Genomic DNA, 26,328 nt, shown 5'->3' on the forward strand with positions numbered 1-26,328 from the left:
CTCCGTGCGCCTCTTCTTCAGTGAGGTTAACCACATGCGTGCGAGTAGGTTTCAGTGAAAGCACGCGCTCATTGAAGCCAGTGAAGCCTAGCTCGTGGATTTCTAGAAACTTCGGGAGAGGAAGCCTTAAAAGGCAAGGAGGGAGCCAGGGGGGCAGAGAGTCTCTGCTGAGTCTGTTCACAAGTGGGAGCGCGCAGGGGACCTAGCCCGACGCTTTTAGGGGAGACACGGGCATAGGGTCATTGCAAGAGTTTTCTTTTTGGGACGCGGGGACCTGATTGAAGGCAAACAGGGAGTCAAGTGAGAAGACGAAGAGCCAAAGACAGGAGAGCCCGGGTGCACTAGGTCGGTGTCCCGACACAGCTGGTCGGAGGTCGCCCGCCCTCGCTCTCAGGTGTCGTCGCGAACGCCTCCCTCTGTCCCCTCGCGGATCGGCTTCCTCAGACGGCTGAAAGGACTTTCAAAGTACTAAATGCCATTGACATCTCTGAGTTAAAAAAAAAAAAGCAAACACGCAACTCTGAAAAACGCACAAACGCTCGTAGAGAAAGATGGGGTAGCCGTCTCCCGGGAGGACGCCGCCCCCACCCGCTCGCGACCCTCATCCTCGTCTGCGTTCTCTTTGCCTCCCGCCTCCTCGGCCGCGCGCCGAGGGGCGGGGCGGCCCGCAGACGCCGCCGGGCCGGGACTGCGCAGGCGCGGGGGCGGGCTCGCGGGCGGTGTCGCGCGCCGGGCAGTTCGCGCGGGAGCCGGGCGCAGGGGCGCCGGGGCTGCAGGTCAGTGGGAACGGAAGCGCTTGCGGGGCGGAGGGGAAGCTAGGATGGCGACCCCGAGTAGGAAGACGTCGACCCCAAGCTCCCTGGCCTCCAAGAGAGCTCTCCCGAGAGACCCCTCGTCGGAGGTCCCGAGCAAAAGAAAGAGCTCGGCCCCGCCGGCGCCGGCGCCGCCGCCACTGCCGCTGCAGTCGTCCAGGCCTTTCGTGGAAGGCTCGATCGTCCGTATCGTGATGGAGAACTTCTTGTGAGTGGCCGGAGGCCGCGCCGCGGCGGGGAGGCAAGCGGGCCCGCGCGGGCGGGGGGCGCAAGCTGCGTGGGTGGGTGAGGGTGGGTGGATGTGTGGCCGGCTGTGGGTCTGGTCGTGAATTCAAGCCGGAGTTACCGTGAGGATTTTTACTGAGAGGCCGTGGGGATTGACGTAGGTGTTGGTGTGGTAGGTGTGCGTCTGATGTGATGCGGATATTTTATTCATTCAGCCAGCGTTTTCTGAAGGCGTCATATGGCGGGCAGGGGACGTGGTAGGGAATAGATTTCTGGCGGCAGGGAGTCACGGCCCACAGACGGAGGACATAATCTGTAATTGATCAAAGTATGGGCGCTGGGAACTCACAGGAAGCAACAGTTAAATCAGAGGGGCAGTGACGCTGTGGCAGAATCGTGAAGAGTAAGCAGTTGCCAGGGGGACAAAATGGTGAAGGTTGTCGCGGATGGAGGTTGAAATGTACCAGAAAATTAAGCCTTACTCTCAATTGTTGGACCTCCCAGCAGACCCTTGACCCCTCCAAATCCAGCTGTCTTTCCTGGTTCCTTTTCTTTCTCTCCAGACAACTAATAATCATAATAATCGTCTTAGAATTTAGTATGTTTTAGCACAAATACTGTGTATCTCTCTAGCATCTTACATTTCTTTTGGTCGAAGTCTTTTTTTTTTTTTCTTTAAAGCTTGCACATAGTGGCTTAGGGTAACAGAATTGTGGTAGCAATACCAGCGTGTTTTTCTTACCCCCAAGTATCTATCCTGTGCCAAGTATAGAAGTAGATGCTTTATTTACACAGTGCTCTCATTCTTGTAACATCTCTTCATCTCCATTGATGAGATGAGCTTGGAAAGGTTAATTTACCCATGTTTACACGGCTAGTAAGTAGCTGAATTGCTGTTTGAATCCAGGTCAGGAAAGATAAATATAATCAAATGAGTTATCTAGCATAATAATATAGATGAGTGTGTGTGTGTGTGTGTGTGTGTATGTATGTATTTGTGCCATGCGGCACAAAGGATGAAGTGGTTAATTTCATCCACAACTGTGAGAAAGAGCTTTGTACCGGAGGTTATAAAAGTCTTGAAGGAAGAGTGTTGTAGACAGAAGGAACCACCTGCAACAGTTTGTATATTTAGGAAGTGTCTAGTATCTTAGTATGGCTGGAACGTAGGATGTGAGCGAATATGTGAACAGAGCTGATACTGAAGAGGGAGGCAGCTATTGAGAATCTGCGTTTTCTATACTAAGGAATTCCAATTTCATCCTCTTGGCAACCAGGATGCATTTTAAGCAGGAAATGACATGTGATTTATATTACTCTGGAAGCAGTGTGAAGGATGATTGAGAAAGGGTGCAACATTGGAGGCAAGAAGACTTACAACAGTAAGGGATGATCAGAGTTTGAACCTTGGAATAGCAGTGGGAAGTAGCAGAAAGAAGAGATTTGTCAGGATTTGGCTTTAGACTGGGAGGCTGAGGGTAAGAGAGTTATGCAGTATTTTTCTCAAGTCTCTGCCTTGGTTCTTGGTCAGATGTGATGCTATTCAGCAGAAGGAACAATTTGGGGGGAAGAATAGTAAATGCTTTTTGGATCCTGTGATTTGAAGTTTCCTGTGGGACATCTGAAAAAGATCTCGCATAGGCAGTGTTTTTAAGGGTCAGGAAAAGTGAACAGGTGAGAGATTTGAAAATCATGCATGTAAGTTGCAGAAATGCTTGAGATTGCCCAAAGGGAAATATTAATAGGAATAGAAGGCCAAGTATAGAGCCCTGGAGGAATGCCAACGTTTAAGGATGAGCAGAAGAGGACCTCGGACTGAGAAGGAAGTGTTCAGAGAGGCAAGAGGAGAACCATGGGAGAGTATTCTCTCAGAAGCCTAGTGGAAAAAGTGTTTCAAAAATATCTGCTGCACTGGAGTTGCATAAGACTGAAAAGAGCCCACTGCGTTTAGCAAGTAGAAAATCTTTTACCCTTTGAAGCCATGGAAGCAGAAAATTTTGCAAGTCCTAGAAGAATGAATGAATGTGAGGAAATAAAGCTTGGGTGTGAAGAGAAAGAAAAAGGTGGCTGCAAAGTGTAGAGCTAGCTTGTTTTATTTTCAGGATGAGTGGACTTTGAGTTTTAGGAATGAGGTAGGAGATAGGAGAGGTAGGCTTAGAGAACCGAAGTGGCCTGGAAGACAGTGGTTACTGGAAGAATTCCTATGAGTGAACCAAGTCCAGTTGGATTAGACTGTAAGGTCAGCTGGCCTTTGAAGGAATTCAAGAAAAGCCTGTAGGTAATGTAAAGCAAGAATAAATGTTTTGGCAAAGAAAATATTCACTTCTTATGTCTTAGTAATTTCGCCTTTTTATAATTCAGGACATATGATGTCTGTGAAGTATCTCCCGGACCTCACTTGAATATGATTATTGGAGCTAATGGGACAGGAAAGTCGAGCATCGTGTGTGCCATTTGTCTTGGGTTGGCAGGCAAACCCGCTTTCATGGGACGGGCAGACAAGGTGAGTTAACATCAGTATTTTTAAAAAATTTGGAGTTGTGACTTGCTTTTAGTATCGAATCACTTCCTGTATCTCAATTCCTCGGGTGTACCAAACATGTAGAGCTTGAGTATAAAGAATGAAGTTGGCAGGTAGAGATGGCTGGAGGAGATTGCCACTGTAAAGGTATTTTGGACTATATATGAATCTAGAGAATTCTCCAAGTATGTGACACTTAAAATTCTTAGGAGTAGGGTAAAATGTCTTCTTAAATGTGTATTGTTGGGCTTGTGGAAAGGTGAAGTAAATTTACCAAGGGCGGAAACAAAATTGTGTGGATCTGAAGACTTAAGCTCTGCAGTTGTTTCCCCAGGGGCATTTGCTTACTTTGCACCCTAAAGCCTAGGTTTTGATTGGTTGCTCTGGATTGGGGGTCCTGAAGGTAGAGGAGGGCTAGAAGATGAAACTTGAAGTCAAGCACTGTGTTTAGTAGGAAAAATAAACACTGCAGAATGGGACACAGAGTTACTTACTTACCCTGATTGTTAGCTCTGAATTTGGTGGAGAAAAAAAAAAATCTTCAAAGAATTACTATTATTTTCTATTGAAAAATAATTGACATACGATATTGTATTAGTTTCAGGTATACAATATAGTCAATATTTATATATGTATGAAATGGTCACAATAAGTCTAGTTGCTGTCTATCACTATACAAAGTTGTTAGAATATTATTAACAATATTCCCTATGCTGTAATTATGTCCCTATGTCTTACTTATTTTATAACTGGAAGATTGTACCTCTGAATCCACTTCATTTGTTTTGTCCACTCCCCTGTCTCTCCTCTGGCAATCATGAGTTCTCTGTGTTTATGAGTTTGTTTCTGCTTTGTCTTCCAAAGAATTCTTAACCACAAGCCTTAGCACATGTTTAGAGCCACGATTCGTCTTCCCTCTGTGGCCTGATATCATAAATGACAATTTTAAAGTGGTCCCAGATAGTAATATCTCCAGGCACTTGGCAGAAGCAGGTGCAAATCCTATGAAGAAAAATACATGAAATTCAGTCCTAAAAATTCTAACGTAAAAGTCCCGAGGAGTTCATGAATCCATACTTAACAGTCAAAACATAGGAGGAAATGCCAACACAAACAGCAGATTGCATCATCAGACATGCAAAGCTTGTAGATGGAGAAAATAAACTAGGGATATTTAATTTGTTTAAGGAAATAAAAGAAGTTTGGAAGGATAACAGGAGTAAGTAACAGATGAAGTAAATTTGACACAGAATCAAATAGAACTTAATAAAAATATGTTCCTTGAAGATAGAAATTTGGTGGACAGGTGAAACAAAACAGACATATTTGAGAAAAGAATTTGTAACTAAAATACTTGAACATATTTCTTAAAATATTATAGAAGTAAAAAGAGAAAAATCAAGGTTAAGACATGATAGGTAAAGGAAGATGATCCACTGTATGTCTGAGTATTTCCAAAGAGAGACAATAGACGAGGAAAAAACAATATTTCAAGAAACCATGACTGAGAATTTTCTAGAAACCTTAAAGTTTAAATCCTCAGATTCAAGAAACCTGATCTAGGCAGGATAAATAAAAGAAATACACAAGCAGACATGTTGTAGTGAATTACAGAAGAGCAGGCACAAAAGTATTGTTCTCAGAATGAAAGAAGTGGAAAAAAAAAGAAAGCCTGAAATTCTCTCACTGAAATATCTTTGAAAGTATATAATTTAGGAAGAAGGAAAAATAATCCCGGAAGAAAACTCTTAAGAAGTGAGAAGAAATGTTGAGCAAAAAAAAGGCAAATGTATAGGGAAATTATATGGAACCTGCATAAAATAATGTCTAATTTGTGAAGTTTAGATCAAACCAGATAGAACTGTTGTCTTTTCTGGTAGTAACCAGAGTTAAAACACTCCATGGATTTGTATTGTCAGGGAGAAGTTAAGATAATTGGTTAACTTCCAGTTTATTAAATTAAATATGCATGTTAAAGTTACGTAGGTAAACCACTAAAACAATTGAAATTTATAAATCCTCCAAACAAAGATAAAAACATAGAGAGGGGTGAAGGAAGAAACAATGACTGCCCAAACAAGACAGAAGAAGCCTTTAGAGAGGAGGAGAAAAGAAACAAATATAGAAAAGGAGATTATTACAAAACATAAAATGGTTGAATAGTCGCAATAATTATTAGTGGTCTAAGTTCATGTTTAATTTGGAAGTCTGCTGGAGTAGATAAAGAAAGCTCAGTTCTCCTGTTTACAACAAGCCTATTTAAAGTAAAAAGCAACAGAAAAGTTAAAAATGAAAAGATGAAGAAATACATAGGCAAATATATGAAAGAAAGGGATAACTGACTTGATAACAGGCAAAATAGACCTTAAGCAAAAAGTACTTATGGAAGTAGATACGGTCATTAAATATTGATGAAAGGTCCAGTTCAGCAAGAAGGTAATTCATTTCTCAACTTGAATTCACTTAATGTAGGTCTAAAACATATAAACAAAATCAGAATTCCTATTGACAAGTTAACAAATTCATAATCGTGGTTGGAGAGCTATCGGTAGTCAGATCGGTCAGATAAAAATTAGAATATGGAAGATTTGAACAACAGTTAAGCTTGAGCTGGTGGTCAGGTTATAAACACTGCGCTAAACACTCGGAGAGCTCACATTCTTTTTAGGCACAAACGGAACATTACTAAATCCACATACTGAGCCATATGCAAATATAAAAAAAGTCAAAAGAATTGCTACCACACATACCATAGTCTCTGATCATAATGCTATTAAGAGAGAAACAAGGTAAGTAAAGTTTTCCCATTTGTTTGGAATGAAAAATATGCTTCTATATTATATATAGGTCAAAGAAGAAATCTTAATGGAAAATGAAAATAAGAGCAGAAATTAATTAAAAAAAAAAAACAAAACCCAAATCAGTAACTTTTGAGAAGAAAGGTGTTGGGGGTAGATAAAGTAGAAAAAAGGGGCGCCTGGGTGGCTCACTCAGTTAAGTGTCCAGCTCTTGATTTCGGCTCTGGTCATGATCTCGTGGTTAGAGGGATCAAGCCCCACTTTGGGCTGTGCTCACAGGGTGGATCCTCCCCCCTCCCCCCCCCCCCTCTCTCTGCTCACACTCTTTCTTAAAATAAATAAACATTTAAAAAGGAAAAGAAAAAAGGAATGTAAAAATGCAATAAAGATATGTTGTGTGGTTCAAACTCCAAAATTTAAGTGGTTTAAAAATAGAGAAGGTTAATTCTTGTTCTTGCTGCTTACCCAGTGTAGGCCCTTTTGTGGTCACTTGGGTACCTAGGCTCATGAAGTCTTCATTTCAATATATACTTCCATGATGGCCACCTTGGGAAAGGGAACTGGCTATTCATATTTCCTCCAAAAACTCATGTATATTCTACTCACATTTTCACTGGACAGAGCCAGGTAAAACACCACACCTTGCATCAGAGGGAACGAGCAAATGCAGTCCTCCTGTGGGCTTGGAGCAGAGCTGGAGTTTTCATGAACTGTTGTAATGCCTACCACCAGGGCATTATCAGAATGCAGTCAAGATTTAAATGATTATAAGAGAATATCATGGCGCCTGCATGTGTCTGCCACTGTGGTGCTGCTTCTGCTGGGCCGTGTGCCTTGTGCACTGGGCTCGGCGGCTGCTGCCCACCGGGCCTGCCCTGCTGGGGACAAAGCTTTTGTTGAATTCGTGAGTGATGAAATTGAGGAGGAAAAGAAGATCTGGAAGCATAAATTCCTCCCCAAGATGTCTCGTGGTTGAGAGCTGGAAATGTATGGGACAGAAGCCAAATTATTGCAGAAAGGTGCTGGAGAGAAGGTCACTATCACTTCAACATTAACAATAGCATGCTGCTAACATTTGATGGGGAGGAGGAGCCCTCCAAAAGGCAGAAGGTTGAAGAACAGTCTGAATTGATGGCCACTCTCAATTTCTTGGAAGTTACAAAGAATGGCTTAGTGCTGGACTGTCACTATCCAGAAGATGAGGTTGGGCACGAAGAGGAGGTTGGGAGTGATGTTTTCTCATCAGGGAAGTGAGCTATTGATCCATTGGCAAGTCTGCGTGGAAGGATATGAATTACACACTCAACACTGGTCCCCTGGGCTGAGCTTTATATGACCACCTGATGGATTTCCCAGTGGACTGAGGATAACACTTTGGCAGATGAGTTGGTAGACTCAGCACAGCCCTGGAGCACCAGGAATACATGACTTTTTTCGAAGATCCCAAAGGTTTGTCAAGAGCCAGTAAAGCAGGCAAGATGTTGAACACCTTAATTTTATGGTCGGCTTTGGCCGGGGAACAAAGCTACTCCGAAGCCAGACACACAAGTACTTTGAGATGGTTTTCATGCTAATATCATGGAAAATCATTCAAATTTAAATTATTTCCCTTAGGGGCGCCTGGGTGGCTCAGTCGGTCAAGCGTCCGACTTCAGCTCAGGTCACGATCTCATGGTCTGTGAGTCCGTGAGTTTGAGCCCCGCATCGGGCTCTGGGCTGATGGCTCAGAGCCTGGAGCCTGCTTCCGATTCTGTGTCTCCCTCTCTCTCTGCCCCTCCCCCGTTCATGCTCTGTCTCTCTCTGTCTCAAAAATAAATAAACGTTAAAAAAAATTTTTTTAAATTATTTCCCTTGCCCTCTTACTTACTCATTTATGTCCTCTCTATAAATCTGTTGTTCCTGGATTTTTGGATAATATAATGATGGACAATAAAATTGATTTATCTCCTCCAAAAAAACAAAAAAGACTATTATGAACAACTTCGTGCTAGTAAAGCTTAAATTCTTAAAGTTGTAAATGTATAGTAGGTTTCTACCACTGTATAAATGATTCAAGCTGATTCTTAGTAGAAAAAAATCAGCTGTTAAATTTTTTCCTAGGACATCAAAGACCATTAGTTGTAACAACGGTCATTTTGTATTTTACACAAAGAACATTACTTAGGTACCAGAATCCATCAAGGAAAGAATGTGAAAACTATAGCTAGTCTTACTCATGAGTATAGGAGCAAAAATCTCAAGAAAAAGAAACTATAGTCTGATGAATCTAATACATAAAATGCATCATACCTCGTGACCAAATAGAATTTATTCAAGGAATGAGAGATTGAACATTAGAAAAAAATGAACACATCACGTTTTATTTATTTTTATTTTTTACATGTCACATTTTAAAGGACAACTGCATGAGCATTTCAAAAAACTCTTAGCAAATTAGGAGTAGAGGATACCTTTCCTTCTTTTTTCTTTTTTTATGAATATAATTCGTCAAATTGGCTTACATACAACACCCAGAGCTCATCCCAAAAAGTGCTCTCCTCAATGCCTATCACCCATTTTCTCTCTCCCTCACCACCACCCCCCCATCCACCCTTGGTTTGTTCTCTGTATTTGAGTTTCTTGTGGTTTGCCTCCCTCCCTCTCTGTTTGTATCTATTTTTCCCCCTTCCCTTCCCCTGTGGTCTTCTGTTCACTTTCTCAAGATCTACATATGAGTGAAAACATGATACCTGTCCTTCTCTGACTGACTTATTTCACTCCATGATACCTTCCAGTTCCATCCACATTGCTGCAAATGGCATGATTTCATTCTTTCTCATTGCCAAGCAGTATTCCATTGAAAATATAGACTTCATCTTTATCCATTCATCAATTGATGGACATTTAGGCTCTTTCTATAATTTGTTGAAAGCGCTGCTATAAACATTGAGGTACATATGCCCCTGTGCATCACCACTCCTGTATCCCTTGGGTAAATACCTAGCATTGCTATTGCTGGGTCATAGGGTAGCTCTATTTTTAATTATTTGAGGAACCTCCACACTGTTTTCCAGAACAGCTGCACCAGTTTGCATTTCCACCAGCAGTGCAAGAGGTTTCCTGTTTCTCCACATCCTCGTCAGCATCTGTGGTTTCCTGATTTGTTCATTTTAGCCACTCTGACCAGTGTGAGGTGGTATCCCAGTGTGGCTTTGATTTGTATTTCCCTGGCGATGAGTGACATTGAGCATCTTTTCATGTGTCTGTTGGCCATCTGGCTGTTTTCTTTGGATAAGTGCCTGTTCATGTCTTCTGCCTGTTTCTTTACTGGATTATTTGTTTTTCAGGGTTGAGTTTGGAAAGGTCACTATAGATTTTGGATACTAACCCTTTATCTGATATGTCATTTGCAAATATCGTTTCCCATTCTGTCAGTCACCTTTCAGTTTTGTTGATTGTTTCCTTTGCACTGCAGAAGCTTTTTATCTTGATGAGGTCCCAGTAGTTCATTTTTGCTTTTAATTCCCTTGCCTTTGGAGATGTGTTGAGTAAGAAATTGCTGCAGCTGAGGCCAAAGAGGTTGTTCCCTGCTTTTTCTCTAGGGTTTTGATGGTTTCCTGTCTCATATTTAGGCCTTTCATCCATTTTGAGTTTATTTTTGTGTATGGTGTAAGAAGGTGGTGTAGTTTCATTCTTCTGCATGTTGCTGTCCAGTTCTCCCAGCACCATTTGCTAAAAAGACTGTCTTTTTTCCATTGGATGTTCTTTCCTGCTTTGTCAAAGATTAGTTGGCCCTACATTTGTGGGTCCAGTTCTGGGTTCTCTATTCTATTCCATTGGTCTATGTGTCTCTTTTTGCGCCAATACCATGCTTCCTTGATGATTACAGCTTTGTAGTAGAAGCTCAAGTCTGGGATTGTGATGCCTCCCGCTTTGGTTTTCTTCTTCAATATTACTTTGGCTATTCGGGGTCTTTTGTGGTTCCATACAAGTTTTAGGTTTGTTCTAGCTTTGAGAAGAATGCCGGTGCAATTTTGATTGGGATTGCATTGAATGTGTAGATTGCTTTGGGTAGTATTGACATTTTAACAAGATTTATTCTTCCAATCCATGGGCACGGAATGTTTTCCCATTTCTTTGTATCTTCAATTTTCTTCATAAGCTTTCTGTAGTTTTCAGCATATAGGTCTTTTACATCTTTGGTTAAGTTTATTCCTAGGTATTTTATGCTTCTTGGTACAATTGTAAATGGGATCAATTTCTTTCTTTCTTTCTCTTTCTGTTGCTTCATTATTGGTATATAAAAATGCAGCTGATTTCTATACATTGATTTTGTACCCTGCAACTTTACTGAATTCATGTATCAGTTCTAGGAGTCTTTTGGTGGAGTCTTGTGGGTTTTCCATGTAGAGTATCATGTTGTCTGTGAAAAGTGAAAGTTGGACTTCTTTGCCAATTTTGATGACTTTTATTTCATTTTGTTGTCTGATTGCTGAGGTAGGACTTCCAACACTATGTTAAACAACAGTGGTGAGAGTGGACGTCCCTGTCGTGTTCCTGATCTCAGGAGGAAAACTCTCAGTTTTTTCCCTTTGTGGATGATATTAGCTGCGGGCTTTTCATATATGGCTTTTATGATGTTTAAATATGTTCCTTCTATCCCTACTTTCTCGAGGGTTTTTATTAAGAAAGGATGATGTATTTTGTCAAATGCTTTTTCTGCATTTATTGACAGGATTATATGGTTCTTATCCTTTGTTTTGTTAATGTGATGTATCACACTGATTGATTTGCAAATATTGAACCAGCCCTGCAGCCCAGGTATGAATCCCACTTGATCATGGTGAATAATTCTTATATGATGTTGAATTCGATTTGCTAGTATCTTGTTAAGAATTTTTACATCTATGTTCATCAGGGATATTGGCTTGTAGTTCTCCTTTTTTGTGGGGTCTCTGTCTGGTTTAAGAATCAAGATAATGCTAGCTTCATAGAATGAGTCTGGAAGTTTTCCTTCCATTTCTGTTTTTTGGGAATGGCTTGAGAAGGATAGGTATTAATTCTGCTTTAAATGTCTGGTAGAATTCCCCACGGAACCCATCTGGTCCAGGACTCTCAATTTGCTGGGAGATTTTTGATAACTGATTCAGTTTCTTCACTAGTTACAGACGGGTCTGTTGAAATTTTCTATTTCTTCCTGTTTGAGTTTGGGTAGTGTGTGGGTGTCTAGGAATTTCTGAGGGATTGGTTCTGATAAATCCATTTTCATTCATGATTTTATCTATTTTGGTCTTCCTTTTGAGAAGTCTGGCTAGGGGTTCATCACTTTTGTTTGTTTTTTTCAAACAACCAACTTTTGGTTTCATTGGTCTGTTCTTTTGTTTTTTGTTTCTATGTTGTTTATTTCTGCTCAGATCTTAATATTTCTCTTCCTCTGCTGGGTTTAGGGTTTCTTTGCTGTTCTGCTTCTAGTTCCTTTAGGTGTGCTGTTAGATTTTGTATTTGGGATTTTTCTTGTTTCTTGAGATAGGCCTGGATTGCAATGAATTTTCCTCTTAGGATTGCCTTTGCTGCATCCCAAAGGGTTTGGATTGTAGTGTTTTCATTTTCATTTGTTTCCATATATTTTTTAATCCTTCTTTAATTGCCTGGTTGATCCACTCATTCTTTAGTAGGATGTTTTTTAACCTCCATGAATTTGGAGGTTTTCCAAACCTTTTCCTGTGGTTGATTTCAAGTTTCATAGCATTATGATCTGAACGTGTGCATGGTATGATCTCAGTTCTTTTGTATTTATTGAGGGCTATTTTGTGAGCCAGTATGTGATCTATCTTAGAGAATGTTCCACGTGCACTTGAGAAGAATGTGTATTCTGTTGCTTTGGGGTGAAAAGTTCTAAATATATCTGTCAAGTCCATCTGGTCCAGTGTATCATTCTTTATGGGTTTTCTGTCTAGATGATCTGTCCATTGTTGTAAGTGGAGTATTAAAGTTCCCTGCAATGACCACATTCTTACCAATGAAATTGCTTAGGTTTGTGATTAATTCCTTTATATATTTGGGTTCTTCCAAATTTGGTGCATAAACATTTGTAATCGTTATCTCTTCTTGATGAATAGACACTGTAATTATTATATAATGCCCTTCCTCATCTCTTGTTACAGTCTTTAGTTTAAAATCTAGTTTGTCTGATATAAGTATATCTACTCCAGCTTTCTTACGACTTCCACTAGCATGATAGATGGTTCTCTATCCCCTCACTTTCAATCTGAAGGTGTTCTCAGGTCTAAAACGTGTCTCTTGTAGACAGCAAATAGATGGGTCTTATTTTTTTTATCCCTTCTGATACCCTGTGTCTTTGATTGGAGCATTTAGTCCATTTACATTCAGTGTTGTTATTGAATGATATGGGTTTAGAGTCATTGTGTTATCTGTAGGTTTCATGCTTGTAGTGGTGTCTCTGGTCCTTTGTGGTCTTTGCAATACTCACACAGTCCCCCTTAGGATCTCTTGCAGGGCTGGTTTAGTGGTGATGAATTCCTTCAGTTTTTGTTTGTTTGGGAAAACCTTTATCTCTCCTTCTATTCTGAATGACAGACTTGCTGGATAAAGGATTCTTGGATGCATATTTTTCCTATTCATCACGCTGAAAATTTCCTGCCACTCCTTTTGGGCCTGCCAAATTTCAGTAGATAAGTCTGCCACTACCCTTTTGTGTCTGCCTTATGTGTTCACCCTGTAGGTGAGGGCTGTTTATTCCTGGCCGCTTTCAGAATTCTCTCTTTATCTTTATATTTTGCCAGTTTCACTATGATATGTCATATAGAAGATCGATTCAAGTTACATCTGAAAGGAGTTCTCTGTACCTCCTGGATTTCCATGTCTGGTTCCTTCCCCGGATTGGGGACTCAGCTATGATTTGTTCAAGCACACCTTCGGCCCCTTTCTCTCTCTTCTTCTGGATCTCCTGTGATACGGAATTTGCTGCATTTCATTGAGTCACTTAGCTCTCTAATTCTCCCCTTGTGATCCAGAATTTTTTTCTCTTTTTCTCAGCTTCATCTTTTTCCATAATTTTATCTTCTATATCAACTATTCTCCCCTCTGCCTCTTCAGTTCTGGCTGTCCCCACCTCTAGTTTATTTTGCACCTTGTTTACAACATTTTTTATTTCATCATGACTATTTTTTGGTTCCTTGATCTCTGCAGTGGTAGATTCTCTGGCATCTTCTGTGCTTTTTTCAAGTCCAGCAATTAATCTTATGACTATTCTAAATTCTTGTTCAGTTATATTGTTTATATCTGTTTTGAGCAATTCCTTAGCTGTCATTTCTTCCTGGACTTTCTTTTGAGGGGCATTCTTCCATTTCATCATTTTGGGTAGTTGTTTGTCCCTTATGTGTTTTAAAAGCTTGTTATGTGCCTGCACCTGCGAGCACTACTATATTAAAGTGGAGTCATACACTGTCTAGGGCCTGGCCCTTCAGGAGGTGTTTTTTGGAGAGTGTCACTTGCCCTCTGTTGTTGTAGTGTGGTTACTTTATCTCCCTACTTGTAGTGCTGTTTTGAACCCTCCACTAGGTGTGCTTTGATTTGTTCCTTGAAGTGTCCTAGAAAGGAAAACAAAGAAACAAAAAACAAACAGAAAACAAAAACACCCAAACACACAAACAAACCCCAAAAACAAAAATCCAGAAACATCAGCCACAAGTAAACAATAGGGTGGAGGAGGTGTTGGTAGAAGAGGCCTTGTCCCGAACAAAGAGAGAAATGACAGGAGCGGGGAAAAAGAACGAATAAAAATTGACCAGAAAAACTCTAGGACTTAATCCAGAGAGTGAGAAAGGGGAATAAAGAAGGAGGTGTGGAACATGTATCAAGAGAATGGATTAAATATGTCTGCTTAGGGGCGCCTGGGTGGCGCAGTCGGTTAAGCGTCCGACTTCAGCCAGGTCACGATCTCACGGTCCGTGAGTTCGAGCCCCGCATCAGGCTCTGGGCTGATGGCTCAGAGCCTGGAGCCTGTTTCCGATTCTGTGTCTCCCTCTCTCTCTGTCCCTCCCCCGTTCATGCTCTGTCTCTCTCTGTCCCAAAAATCAATAAATGTTGAAAAAAAAAATTAAAAAAAAAAAATATGTCTGCTTAAACAAACCAACAACCAGAGTAACCAGACTAGAGGAGGGAAGAGATAAGAAGGAGAAAAGGAAGGAAGAATATATCTATACAGTAAGAACTGTCTGAGAATTAAATCAGGCAATTAAACCAGTGCAACAGCGCTGGTCTGGAGGAAGGGCCGTCTGGTTCATCCCACTCCAGTAGATGCGCAGTTACCAGTCACGGAGGGGCGTGGTTTGGTGTAAGCAGGTCCTGCCTCCACTGTGGGCCCTGCTGTCCCTTTGCTGAAGTTTCCCCTTGTTGGTGATGGGAAGAAAAATGACGACACCCAAGTCTCTCCTCCATGGACCAGGTGTCCCAAACCACTCTTCTGGAACAGTCTCACTGTGCCATGGGCACAAGTGAGGCGGTTTGTCCTGCTCCGCCAGCTCCTGTGCCTTGGCGTTTGACAAACTCCTGCTCCGTTCACCCAGGTACTGGGGAAGCGCCACTCAGCACCGCCGCATGAGTTGTCTGGCTGGCAGATGCAGGCAGGCTTTGGCCTGTCCCACTGCACTCCAGGGAGGGGATTGCTTTCTCCTACTGTGGACAGTGCCCTTGGCCTAGGCAGCTAGCCTGGGGCTGGCTCCCCTCTTCCCCAGGTGTGCGATCCGGGCAGCCTGCCCCAGTCTGGAGAGAGCCCTTCAGAGATTGGCTCCTTCTATGTCCTGGTCCCTGTTGTTTTTCTTGTCCACATACAGTCCTGTGCTTCCCCAGCTGCTCTTTCTCTTCCCTTTGTCTCTCCACAGAAGGGGAACCCTCCCCTCTGTTCATTTTATCTCTCCCAGTTCGCAATCACCCACCTATGGCTGGTCAGGTTGTCCCTATGGGTCCCTGTAAGCAACTGTCTCTTTTCCTCCCGGACTTTGGAGTTCAGCATCCTTTAGCTTCAACACTGCTTTGTTTGTGAGATGAGGGAACTTCGGATCCCCCTACTTGTCCTCTATGTTGGCCCCTCCTTCAAGGATACCTTTCTTAATTGCATAAAAGACAGCTAAAATATACAGCAAGTTAAAGAACAAGTCAAGGTTGCCTACTATCTATCACTCCTATTCAGCATTGTACTCGAAGTTCTAGACAGAACAGGAAGGTAAAACAAAAGATACAAGTTGGAAAGAAAGAAAAGTCATTTACAGGTTATATGAATGTTTGCAACGAAAACCACAGAAGAGTCCTCAGATAAGCCTTCTGATGAATTAATATGGAAATTTATTAAGATTGCTAGATACAAGATTATATAACAAATCTTTTGCATTTCTGTACACTAACAATGAACAGAAAAATACAATTAAAACTTGATATCATTTACAGTAGCAACAAAAATGCAGCTTACATAGCAATAAGTTAACAAAGGATATGTAAGACTTACACACAATGTAGAAATTATACAACTTTTTTGAAAATATTAGGAGTTTATAACAGATGGAGAGATGTACAGTATGAACAGGCTGGAAGACCTAATATAAAAATTTCATTCTTCACATTGATGTACATATCAGCATCGTTCCAGTCATAGTTACAAGCAGGTTCTGAAATTCAGATGGAAGAGCAAAGGGCCAAGAATAGCTAAGATACTCATAAAGAAATTCAACACAATGGGAAAACTTGCCCTCTCAAGTATCAAGACTTAACATGAAGTTAAGACATCGTGTAGAATGTTATTCAGCCATGAAAAAGAATGAAATCTTGACATTTGCAACAGCCTGAATGGACCTAGAGGGTGTTATACTAAGTGAAATATGTTAGGGAAAGACAAATACCATACAATTTCACTTGTATGTGGAATCTAAAACAAAATAAAACAAAAAACCCACAAACAGACTAACAGACTCCAATATAGAACCAAGTGGTGGTTGCCAGAAGGGAAGAAGACAGATCTTACCCTGAGTGGTAGGGTTTTTGTTTTTGTTTTGTTTTTTTTTTTTTAATGTTTTTATTTATTTTTGAGACAGAGAGAGACAGAGCATGAGCAGGGGAGGGGCAGAGAGAGAGGGAGACACAGAATCTGAAGCAGGGTCCAGGCTCTGAGCTGTCAGCACAGAGCCCAACGCAGGGCTCGAACTCACAGATTGTGAGATCATGACCTGAGCTGAAGTTGGATGCTCAACCAACTGAGCCACCCAGATGCCCCTTGAGTGGTAGGGTTTTTGAAGAAGACTGTGGAGTGCAGGGTTTCTTAGGTGGCACATTGCAGACCTTTGGGTATCCCTAGATATATTTAGGGGCTACACAAGTTCTCACTAAAAACATGTTTAATGTTGTATTTACAGTTAAATCCTGGTATGAAAATTTAACACTAGCATCTTCTATATCATCCATATGTACACTTAATAATAAGAACTGCCTCATGATTTTTTTCCTTCTTAGTGGTACCAAGTATTTTAACTGATGCAAGGCAGTGAGCAGATAGCACTCTTACAAAGATGCCATTGTTTTTTCATGTTTATGAAGAAACTAAAACAGTTTAAGTAGCCTTGTCAGAATCAAACAACTTATATGTTTATGGCAGAGTTGAGATTGGAACCTGAGTGGTGTATATTAATGCCTGTACTCTTAATCGTTAAGCTGTACTTACTAGTTACAAGGCAAGTCCTCCTTTTTCATCTCTCTGGGTATCAGTTTCATCATCCGTAAAAGGGATGTAATATATACCTCATGAGATTGCTTATGAGTATTAAAAAAGGAAATTATAAATTGCTTAGCAGAGTAGCATATGGTAATGCATATTAATAGATGTTCACTGTTGTGGTTTCAGTTGTCATCATTGCCGTTACCACTATTAAAAAGATAATTATTTGCAAGATAATTATTATTTTTTTTTTTTAAGAATTATTTATAGCCTGATTGAAGATCCAGTCTGATTTATTGTTTTAGGCCCAGGGTCCGTCTCAGGTTTTTGGTCATACATATATACAAACTAGCTTAAATATGAAATATGTCTGTTTTATCCCATAGATTGTACTTAAATTGTATTTCCTATGTGTATTGCTCTTTTTAAGAGAATGACAATTATATCTTCATTAATGACAGGATGGGTAATATTAGAGTGATTGTTGATATTTTATCGGTGCCACTCTAAAGAAGTCTCCAATGGTAATAAGGAGATTTGGTATGGCTCTATGGTTAAACTGTAGAACCTATTTTCCCACTGGCTTTTTTGCCTATAAGGAGAGTTTTTAGTACAGAGGCTAAGCACACAGACTCTGGAGCCAGATTATGTGGGTTCAGTTCTTTGCTCTGTATCACTTACTGGCTTTGTCACGAGTTTTGTAAGAGGCTGTCTGGCACATAGAATTTTCGGTAAATGGTAACTAATTTTTGTCGCTGGTGGGTGGAAACAATGGAGGGACTCAAATCTGGGAAAGTGATAGGAGTGGACAGAGAAAATACTTAATGAAAGAATTTTAATTTGACAAATAATAATGACTTCACTAAATCTGGGATAACCTGGGAATGTCCTCACTCAGTGCATATTGTTTTTTTTTTACTCTAGGTTGGCTTTTTTGTGAAGAGAGGATGTTCCAAAGGAATGGTTGAAATTGAATTGTAAGTGTTAAAAGTACTGAAACCACCGTTTTCTGTACAATTTCTTGATGTTCATGCATTCCTCATGACTTTAGAAAACAGTAATAACATAACGTTATCATGTAAATGTTGGAACTACTATTTCGAGGATGTTTTATCCAGAGAAGTTATTTTTTTAAGGTGTCTTTTAAAAACTAAATTGTAAGAATTTTTTTCAATAGAATTCTTAAAGAAATTACCTCTTGGCAGCCATTTCTGATGGATCAGAGTTAGTATTCAAGATGACACCAGTTAACCCTCCTTCGTGTGTATACTTTCAGTCTTTTTTACGCAGGTTTGTTTACTGCTTAGTTGATTTTTAGTGTTGTTTTTTGGAGTGTTCTACAAAGTCCTGGAATTTCTAGCTTTAGGTTTTAAAAATTATCTGATAGCATCATCGTTTTATAGGATATGGGGATATGATCTTTTTACTCAAAAACTGTGGGGGAAATGTTTTATTTATATAGCAATGAGAAATAGGCATACACAAAAGATTATACTCAGTTCATTAAAATGTAATGATAGTATTTTACTGAAAGATATAAAGCCAAGACTTGAATAAATGGAGAAGCTTACTATGTTCCTAGAAGCATATAGTTCATATCATTATTAACATATCAGTCCTTTCCAAATATATAAATTTGACACAATTCCAATCAGAGTATCAACAGGTAAGTTTGATTCTAAAGTTTATCTGGGAGAATAAATGTGCTGGAAAACCCAAGAAGATTTTGGAAAAGTAGAATCATGAATAAGGTATTTGTGTACTAGATGTTAGAGTGGACTATAATGCTGTTGATAGTGTGGTGTATTAGTACAGAAAATTGGAGGAGCAGAATGGAAGAAGTAGGGACAGACCTGAATATATAACAGGATTTATTGTAAAGATGGCAGTTTAAGGTTGGGCTATAAATTACTCAAATTGAAGTAAGTTAATTGGCTATTAATTTTTTTAACATAAATTTAGAGCTTTATCAAATACTCTATTCATGAATAAAACCTAGATGTGTTAAAAGCTGAGTGAAAAAATATGTAACTTTGAAAATAATAGGGAAAAAAGTGTAGATTTTTTAAGTCTTAGGGGAAGGAGGCTCTTCCAAGCACAATAGGACCCAGTAACCATAAAAAGGAAGATAGGAAATTTATCCCTGTTCATGCTCTGTCTCTCTCTGTCCCAAAAATAAATGTTAAAAAAAAAAAAAAAAAGGAAGATAGGAAATTTAGATTGCATCCACATGCAGCTGAAAATAATGATACTGTAATTAAAAATGAGTGATAGACGGGAGAAAACATTTTCAGCACAAATAACCTGTACATGTCTTAAATTTACTAAAATACCAAGTCTCATGCAACTCAGTAAAATTACTAACTGGTAAAAGAAACAAACAAAAACATTTAACACCAAGTAAAATAAGTGGCCAATAATTATAAAAAGGATATAACTCATTAGTTATCAAGGAAATCAAAATGAGGACTTTTTTCCTTTTAGCTTAGAAAAATTTTTAAATAAAATTTAGTAATATGAAGGTATAGAGAAGTGAATCCTGTCATGCACTGTGGGAATGTAAGCACTTTATCTTACTTGGGAGTATATTATCAGGTTTTAAATAAATCTTTGATCCGGTTACTGTCGTAGACATTGTTTACTCATTTGCACAAAATTAGCCTTTTCCTAATTTTAATAGTGAAAAATTGTAAACACCCCAAATGTCTATCGTCTGGTAAATGACTAAACAAAATGTGATACATTCACACAATGACATCTTATTCAGCTACAGAAAGGCAGGAAGTGCCGATGGATCCTGCGACATGGGTGAACCTGGAGAACGTGCTTGGTGGAAGAAGCCAGACACAAATGCTACAGACTGTATCACTGCATTTATATGAAATGTCCAGAATAGGCAAATCTGCAGAGACAGAAAATAGATTTGTGGCTGCTTAGGAAGGAGGAGTGGAGAGAATAGGGAGTGACGACTTAACAGGTTTGGGCTCCTTTTTGGGGTGGTGAAGAGATTTCGGAAATAGATGGTGGTGATGGTGGCACAACCTTGTGAATATGTTAAAGACCATTGTTGAAGCACATCTTCCTTCAACTATACACCTAAAAATGGTTAAAGTGGTAAATTTTATGTTATGCACATTTTACCACAATGAAAAAAGCATTGATTCGTATATGTAAAATGGTATGTGAATTATATCTCCATTAGCCAAAGATAACTCCTGTGTTAACCTTGGTACCATTGATGGGTCACAGTGGTTTCTTCGATATTGCAACTGACATAAATATATGAAGCCAGGTATATTTCTGACATACAGAAGAAGTATTAATACTTAAGTTTCAGTGTCTTTTATGGATGGCAGCAGGTGTTAAGCACTCCTGATTTTCTACTCCATCACCATGGCCCAATTGTTTTCTTACTTCTCAGGCACACATGCTGGCATGCAATAGCCACTAGCTGTAATCTAACCAGTGACCATGAACCAGAGTTCTGTTACCACATCTGACATGGGGGAGGTTTCCGTTTTCCCAAAGTCATTATAGTTACATTGTGGTCACTTGCTGGGAATACCAAACACAAAATGGCTCATCATTAGTTGAAATTACTGCTGTTGAACAAATCTGTTAACTGGTCACATACTCGTTGAGTGGAACGGTGAATAGAATAATCTCTGGCACACACTGATGCAGTCACTTTCAAGTAATTCTGGAGTACCTATACGTTGAGGGGGAGAGGGGTACAGCCTTCTGGAATTTATGGTTAGGGGCATGAGGAGAGGGACGGATACATAAATAGGTAAAATATTATTTTAGGTGATGATAGGTGCTAACGTAGAAAATCGAGCAGGAAAGGAGGACAGGGAGGGAGTGCCAGAGTAGAGTTTATGGTATTAAATAGGGTGATCAGGAAAGTTCTCACTCAGGAGATGGTACTTGAGCAAAGACTTAAAGGAGATAAGGTGATGAGCATGGAAATGCTTGGGGAAATAGCATTTTGGTGTCTGCAAATGCTAAGACTCAAGTGGTATCTTGTGTGACTGCATTGCATTGAACAAGAGAATAGTAAGAGGTAAGGTCTGAAAACATCAAGGAGCCGGCTCCAAGGGACTTGTAGGCTGCTGTGAGGACTTTGCATTTATTTATTTTCAGTAAGCTGTGAACCCACCAGGATTTGAGCAGAGACGTGGCATGATCTAAATGTCTTCTGTAGTAGTATTAACCTCCTTTGTTTTTTTACCCCTTAATTTGAAGGATTTGATTTGTCAGTTTTGTTAGTCTTTTCAGTGAATTGACTTCTGCATTGTTGTTTCTCTGTTATATCATTGTTTTCTGTTTCATTAATTTCTACACATATCTTTACTGATTTTTCTTTAAACTTTTGGGTTTTTGGGTTTTTTTTGCTTTTTCTAATTTCTTGAAATTGATATTTATTGTACAAATGTGTAGTCTTTTATTTTCCTTAATATAAACAGGTTAAAAATTTCCCTGTCAATACTGCTTTAGCTCTTTCTCCTAAGTTTTGGTATATAAAGCATTTTCCTTTTTTTCAGTTCTGAATATTTTCTTCATTTTCTTTATGAGTTCATAATTAGAAGTTCTTTAAGATTCTCATGTAGTGGTTTTCTTGTTATATTTTAGTATTGATTTCCACTTTGATGATAGTACTGTAGTAGAAAAAAATATATATTATAAATAATATGTTAAATTATATATGTGCTATTGTACAATATATAATATTACTATATTATATAGAGTTATATATATACGGTCATGTTACCAACCCTTTGACGTTTGTCAAGGTATACTTATAGTGAGCTTTCATAAATGTTACCCGCTGGATTGAAAGAATGAGTATTCTGCTCTTGTTATGTGCAGTATTGTCTATTTGTCCATTAGTTCAACTGATTAATTATATTTTTAAATCTTGTATATTTATGATTTTAGTCATCAGATCGATTCTTTACTGAGAAAGGTGTTTTACATTATACTTCTGTGTAGATTTGTCAGTTAGCCTCATCCTGTCAGTTTTTGCTTTGTGTATTTTCAGGACGTTATTAGTTGCAGCTAAGATTCACATTGCTTGATCTTCCGAGTGAATTGAACTTTCTGTTGTTACGTACTGACTTCTTTGTCTTTTGATGCATTACCCTTAGAATGTGTTTAACTTGCCACTAACATAGTTGGCAGCTTTCTTTTTTAAGTATTTTTCAGGTTTTATTCATTTATTTCAAGTTTTTTTAGACCTTTAATATCTCATTTGAACAAGGATAGCTGGTGTTGTTTATATTGCTTTTTACATAATGCATATGATCCATTACATGTATTGAATGACTTACATTTTTGGATTTACTTTTACTGCCTTATTCCATGCTTTTTATTTGTTCTACTTTTCACTATATCTTTTCTCTCATGCCTTTGTTTGGATTTTTGTTTGCTTTAATATTTTCTTTACTGTTTTGAAAATTAGTCATTCTTGTTTTAGTGGTTAGAATTTTTAACATATATATTTGAATTTGAGTCTAGACTTAGATGTCTTTATTTTCCTATTGAATAAAGACCTTACATTACTTTTATTTGAATAATTTCCCTGAACTATTTTAATTTTATCTTATCAAGTCTTTAAGACATAATAACTATAAATAACTCTCATTGTTTGTTTAGAATTATCCTATGTATTTTTGGTTTGCCTTGCTTTTTATTCTTTCTTGCATTTTTGTGATTTCCTGTGGGATTACTTTCTTTCTGCCAGAGGACATTTTTTAAAGTTTTCTTTAATGAGGATCTTCTAGTGGAACACTAAGTTTTTGTCTGAAAATGATGATCTTTTGCTATCAATCTTGAAAGGTGTATATGCTGGATATAAAAGTCTACATCGATAGGTCTTTTTTCTTTTTCTTTTCTTTCTTTCTTCTTTTTAAGGTTTATTTATTTTTGGGAGAGCGCATTCAGGGGAGGGGCAGAGAGAAGGGGACAGAGGATCTGAAGCGGACTCTGCACTGACAGCAGCGAGCCCAACGTGGGGCTTGAACTAACAAACTTCAAGATCACGACCTGAGCCAAAGTTGGGCTCTCAACAGACTGAGCCTTCCAGGTGCCCCAATAGGTCTTTTCTCAACATATGTGAAGTATTATTCCATTGTCTTCAGATGTGAATCTGATCTTAGTTTCTTTCATAGTAATTCTCCTTTTCTCAAGTGATTTTTAAAATCCTATCTCAGTTTTTGGTGTTTTATAGTTTTACACCATATATTTAGATGTGGATTTATTGTTTGTTTATTTTGCTTGGGATTTAGTGAGCTTCTTAAATTTATGGTTTGGAAAATTCTTATGTATTATCTCTTCATATATTGCCTCTGATCCATTCTTTGTCTCTCTTCCTTCTGGAACTGTATTTTTTTTTTAATGCTTATTTTTGAGAAAGAGATAGAGGGAGGATGAGTGGGGGAGGGGCAGAGAGAAGTGGAAACACAGAATCTGAAGCAGGCTCTAGACTCTGAGCTGTCAGCACAGAGCCCAGTGTGGGGCTCAAACTCAGAAACTGTGAAATCATGACCTGAACCAAAGTCAGACACTTAACAGACTGAGCCACCCAGGCTCCCCTGGCACTCTTATTAGATATTGGGCTCTAAGTCATCTGTGTCTCTTTACATCCTTCATATTTTTCATTTTTTTATGTCTTTGTGCTCCATTCTAGTCCATTTCCCTGTGGTTCTTTTTCAGATCCTAGATACAAGTCAATATTTTCCATCTTCTATTTCTTGAAATACAGTAAATATACTTATTCTGTACTTGCCCATTGTTTCCAGTATGATTCTACTTTGTTATTTCTGCTAGTTCGTACTCTTGATGCTTTGTTTTTGTGTGTGTTTCCAGTAAGCCGCTCCTTTCTCTTTGAACTTCGTGTTAATTCTTTGAGGGTAAAGGTAGGTTACTGCTGAGGGTATTTTCACTGACTTCTGCAGCAGATCATTGGATACTTTCAAACCAGGATCAAAATATACACAATTCTCAGTTGGTGCATTTTGAATCTTAGGTATGTCATGTAACTAAATTCAAGATACTCATCTGTTTGAGACTGACTTGTGGTTAATAAGCGTGTCAGGAGAGACTTTTTCCGTCCAAGCCATAGTTTGCGACAGGCACTTCGCTGGGTCTGGTGATGGTGGTGGTGTACTTCTAGTTTACCCTTCCATGAGGGTGTAGTCTTCTGGGGCTGGTTTTTATTAGACCCTCTACTTTGGGTAGCTGTAGGCCTCCTCTGCAGCCCCTCTCCTGGGTGATTATGAAAATGTGTAAGGTTGTTTGGTGGAATACATGCTCCCAGGGTAAAAGCCATTTTCATTTTTCCACTTCTGGATCTCCACCTGCACTGGGATTTTGGCCAGAATTACTTACTTTCAAGCTAACTCATAAATGCATTTGTGAACATATTTTAATATTTCATTATTCGTAGTTTACAGCAAGAAGCTCAGGAAGGGTACTTCATTAGTCATTCTGCTGGAAATGAAAATTTAAAACGACTTTTTTTTAAGTTGTGAAATCTTAATGTTTGGAGTGTTCTGATTACAATATAGTCTATATACACAACATTTACAAATTATCATTGTCATTTAGCCATTGAATACCAATAATTTATCTTTCTACCACATGCTGCTGATTCCCAGTGAAGAAGATGGATGGGAGGTGTGGAGCAGTAGTACTTCTAAAAGCAAGAAATAAGTAAATACCCTTCTTTCAGATTCTGTATTGCTTAATGTTCCTTTATAAGGCTGTATGTTGTGGTCTCCTCTGAATTCAGAGTAGAGTACGTGATGAGGAAGGCATGGGCTACCTGTATGACTGGGCTAGTTCTGATGTCTGGAAGTGCTTATGCAAGAATTGGTTTCTATTCATATATTTTCCAAGTAGTGGAAGTTTCAGCATTTAGTTTTTATATGCTTTAATATGCCAACCTGTTTTGAATTGCAGTCAACGCATGTGATTGGAGAATAACATAATTTAAAGGATAAATAACTTCAGATATATAAATTCTCTGTCAGTGTTTGGAAATTAGTATTGGCATTTGCTGTAACAGTTTAAATAATTGTGATGTTGAATCTGTGGTAACTTACGTGTGGTCAATTAAGTATTATTACCAATAAAATATCAAGATTTCCTTCTTTGGAGGGGCCAAAATATCAGAAGGAATAAAAATTGTAGTAACAATCCTGTCTGGCAACCTTTGTTGCAAGAGAATTTTGGAAATTTTATTTCTAAAGTGATACATGTAATTCTGAATATAAGGATTTTTAAATTATTTTTTAAATAGGTTCAGAAATTCTGGAAATCTTACCATCACCCGTGAAATTGACGTGGCAAAAAATCAGTCATCTTGGTTCATCAACAAAAAATCTACAACCCAGAAAGTGGTGGAAGAGCAAGTTGCAGCCTTAAATATTCAAGTGGGCAATCTTTGCCAGTTTCTACCTCAGGTATGAGAGAAATCAATGTACAGATGGGAAAATTGCATGTTTCTTCCTCTTCATGCCATATGAGAATAGAAATACTTTTCACGAGATGTTGTCATGGGTGCTATTTAAACTCACAGCCTGGTAATGTTAATACTCACTGTTCTTTGTAAAAGATAGCATCTCATCTCCTATTATGATCTTATTGTAGTGATTTGAAGTGATAAGAAGTTGAAAGTCTCAATTGCAGAATATTGTAAAGGGTATCAAGTTGTATTGTTTTGAAGTAGAGTAACTTGGATGACCATGTGCTTACACTTTGTAGTCTCTTAAAATTTTGTTAATAAATAACTTCTTAATCATGTTTTTGTATAAATACATCAAGTATACTTGATACACTAAAACTCTTAAATCGGTTATGTGTGCCTTCTAAAACTTTGTCATATTTTAAATTTTAGTAAAAATATCCTGAAAATGCACATTAGATGTTAAATGTTGAAGTGAATGTTATTACATCTTTGAGTGCTGTCTAGTGTCTGAATCATAGTTCATATTTTCCATTCGGAAACAATGATTTGATTACATATGTCCAAATTAAATACAGATTTAAAATTTGAAAGCATTGTTAGCTGGTGTCTGATATGAAGTAGATGTTTGAAATGTCTTTTTTCTTAACTTCTAACATTCCAACTGATGAGTGGTAGATAATGATCATTTCAATCCAGGGGACTGTTTTTTCTTTTATTCCCAAGCTATTTATTATGTGTATATAAACACTTTGCCTTAGAAATATTGGCATAGAAATTTTTAAAAGGTTCTCAGAAAGATG

At 38.7% G+C, this 26,328-nt stretch overlaps 1 protein-coding gene and 1 pseudogene across 2 annotated transcripts in view; both read left to right on the plus strand.

The window, feature by feature from the left end:
- The first annotated feature begins 712 nt into the window (after positions 1–712).
- SMC5 (structural maintenance of chromosomes 5) overlaps positions 713–26,328 on the plus strand; it is a 95,718-nt gene continuing 70,102 nt past the window's right edge. For both annotated transcript variants that reach the window (XM_049633630.1, XM_049633636.1), the window contains exons 1-4: positions 713–1,020; positions 3,399–3,540; positions 17,983–18,035; positions 25,361–25,523. In XM_049633630.1, the coding sequence (XP_049489587.1) occupies positions 821–1,020; positions 3,399–3,540; positions 17,983–18,035; positions 25,361–25,523 (558 nt within the window). In that variant the 5' untranslated portion in view covers positions 713–820. The remainder of the gene's footprint in view (positions 1,021–3,398; positions 3,541–17,982; positions 18,036–25,360; positions 25,524–26,328) is intronic.
- Positions 3,456–9,020, plus strand: LOC125924909 (complement component 1 Q subcomponent-binding protein, mitochondrial-like; annotated as a pseudogene).

This window comes from Panthera uncia, chromosome D4 (assembly GCF_023721935.1).
Source record: "Panthera uncia isolate 11264 chromosome D4, Puncia_PCG_1.0, whole genome shotgun sequence".
NCBI classification, from domain to species: Eukaryota; Metazoa; Chordata; class Mammalia; order Carnivora; family Felidae; genus Panthera; species Panthera uncia.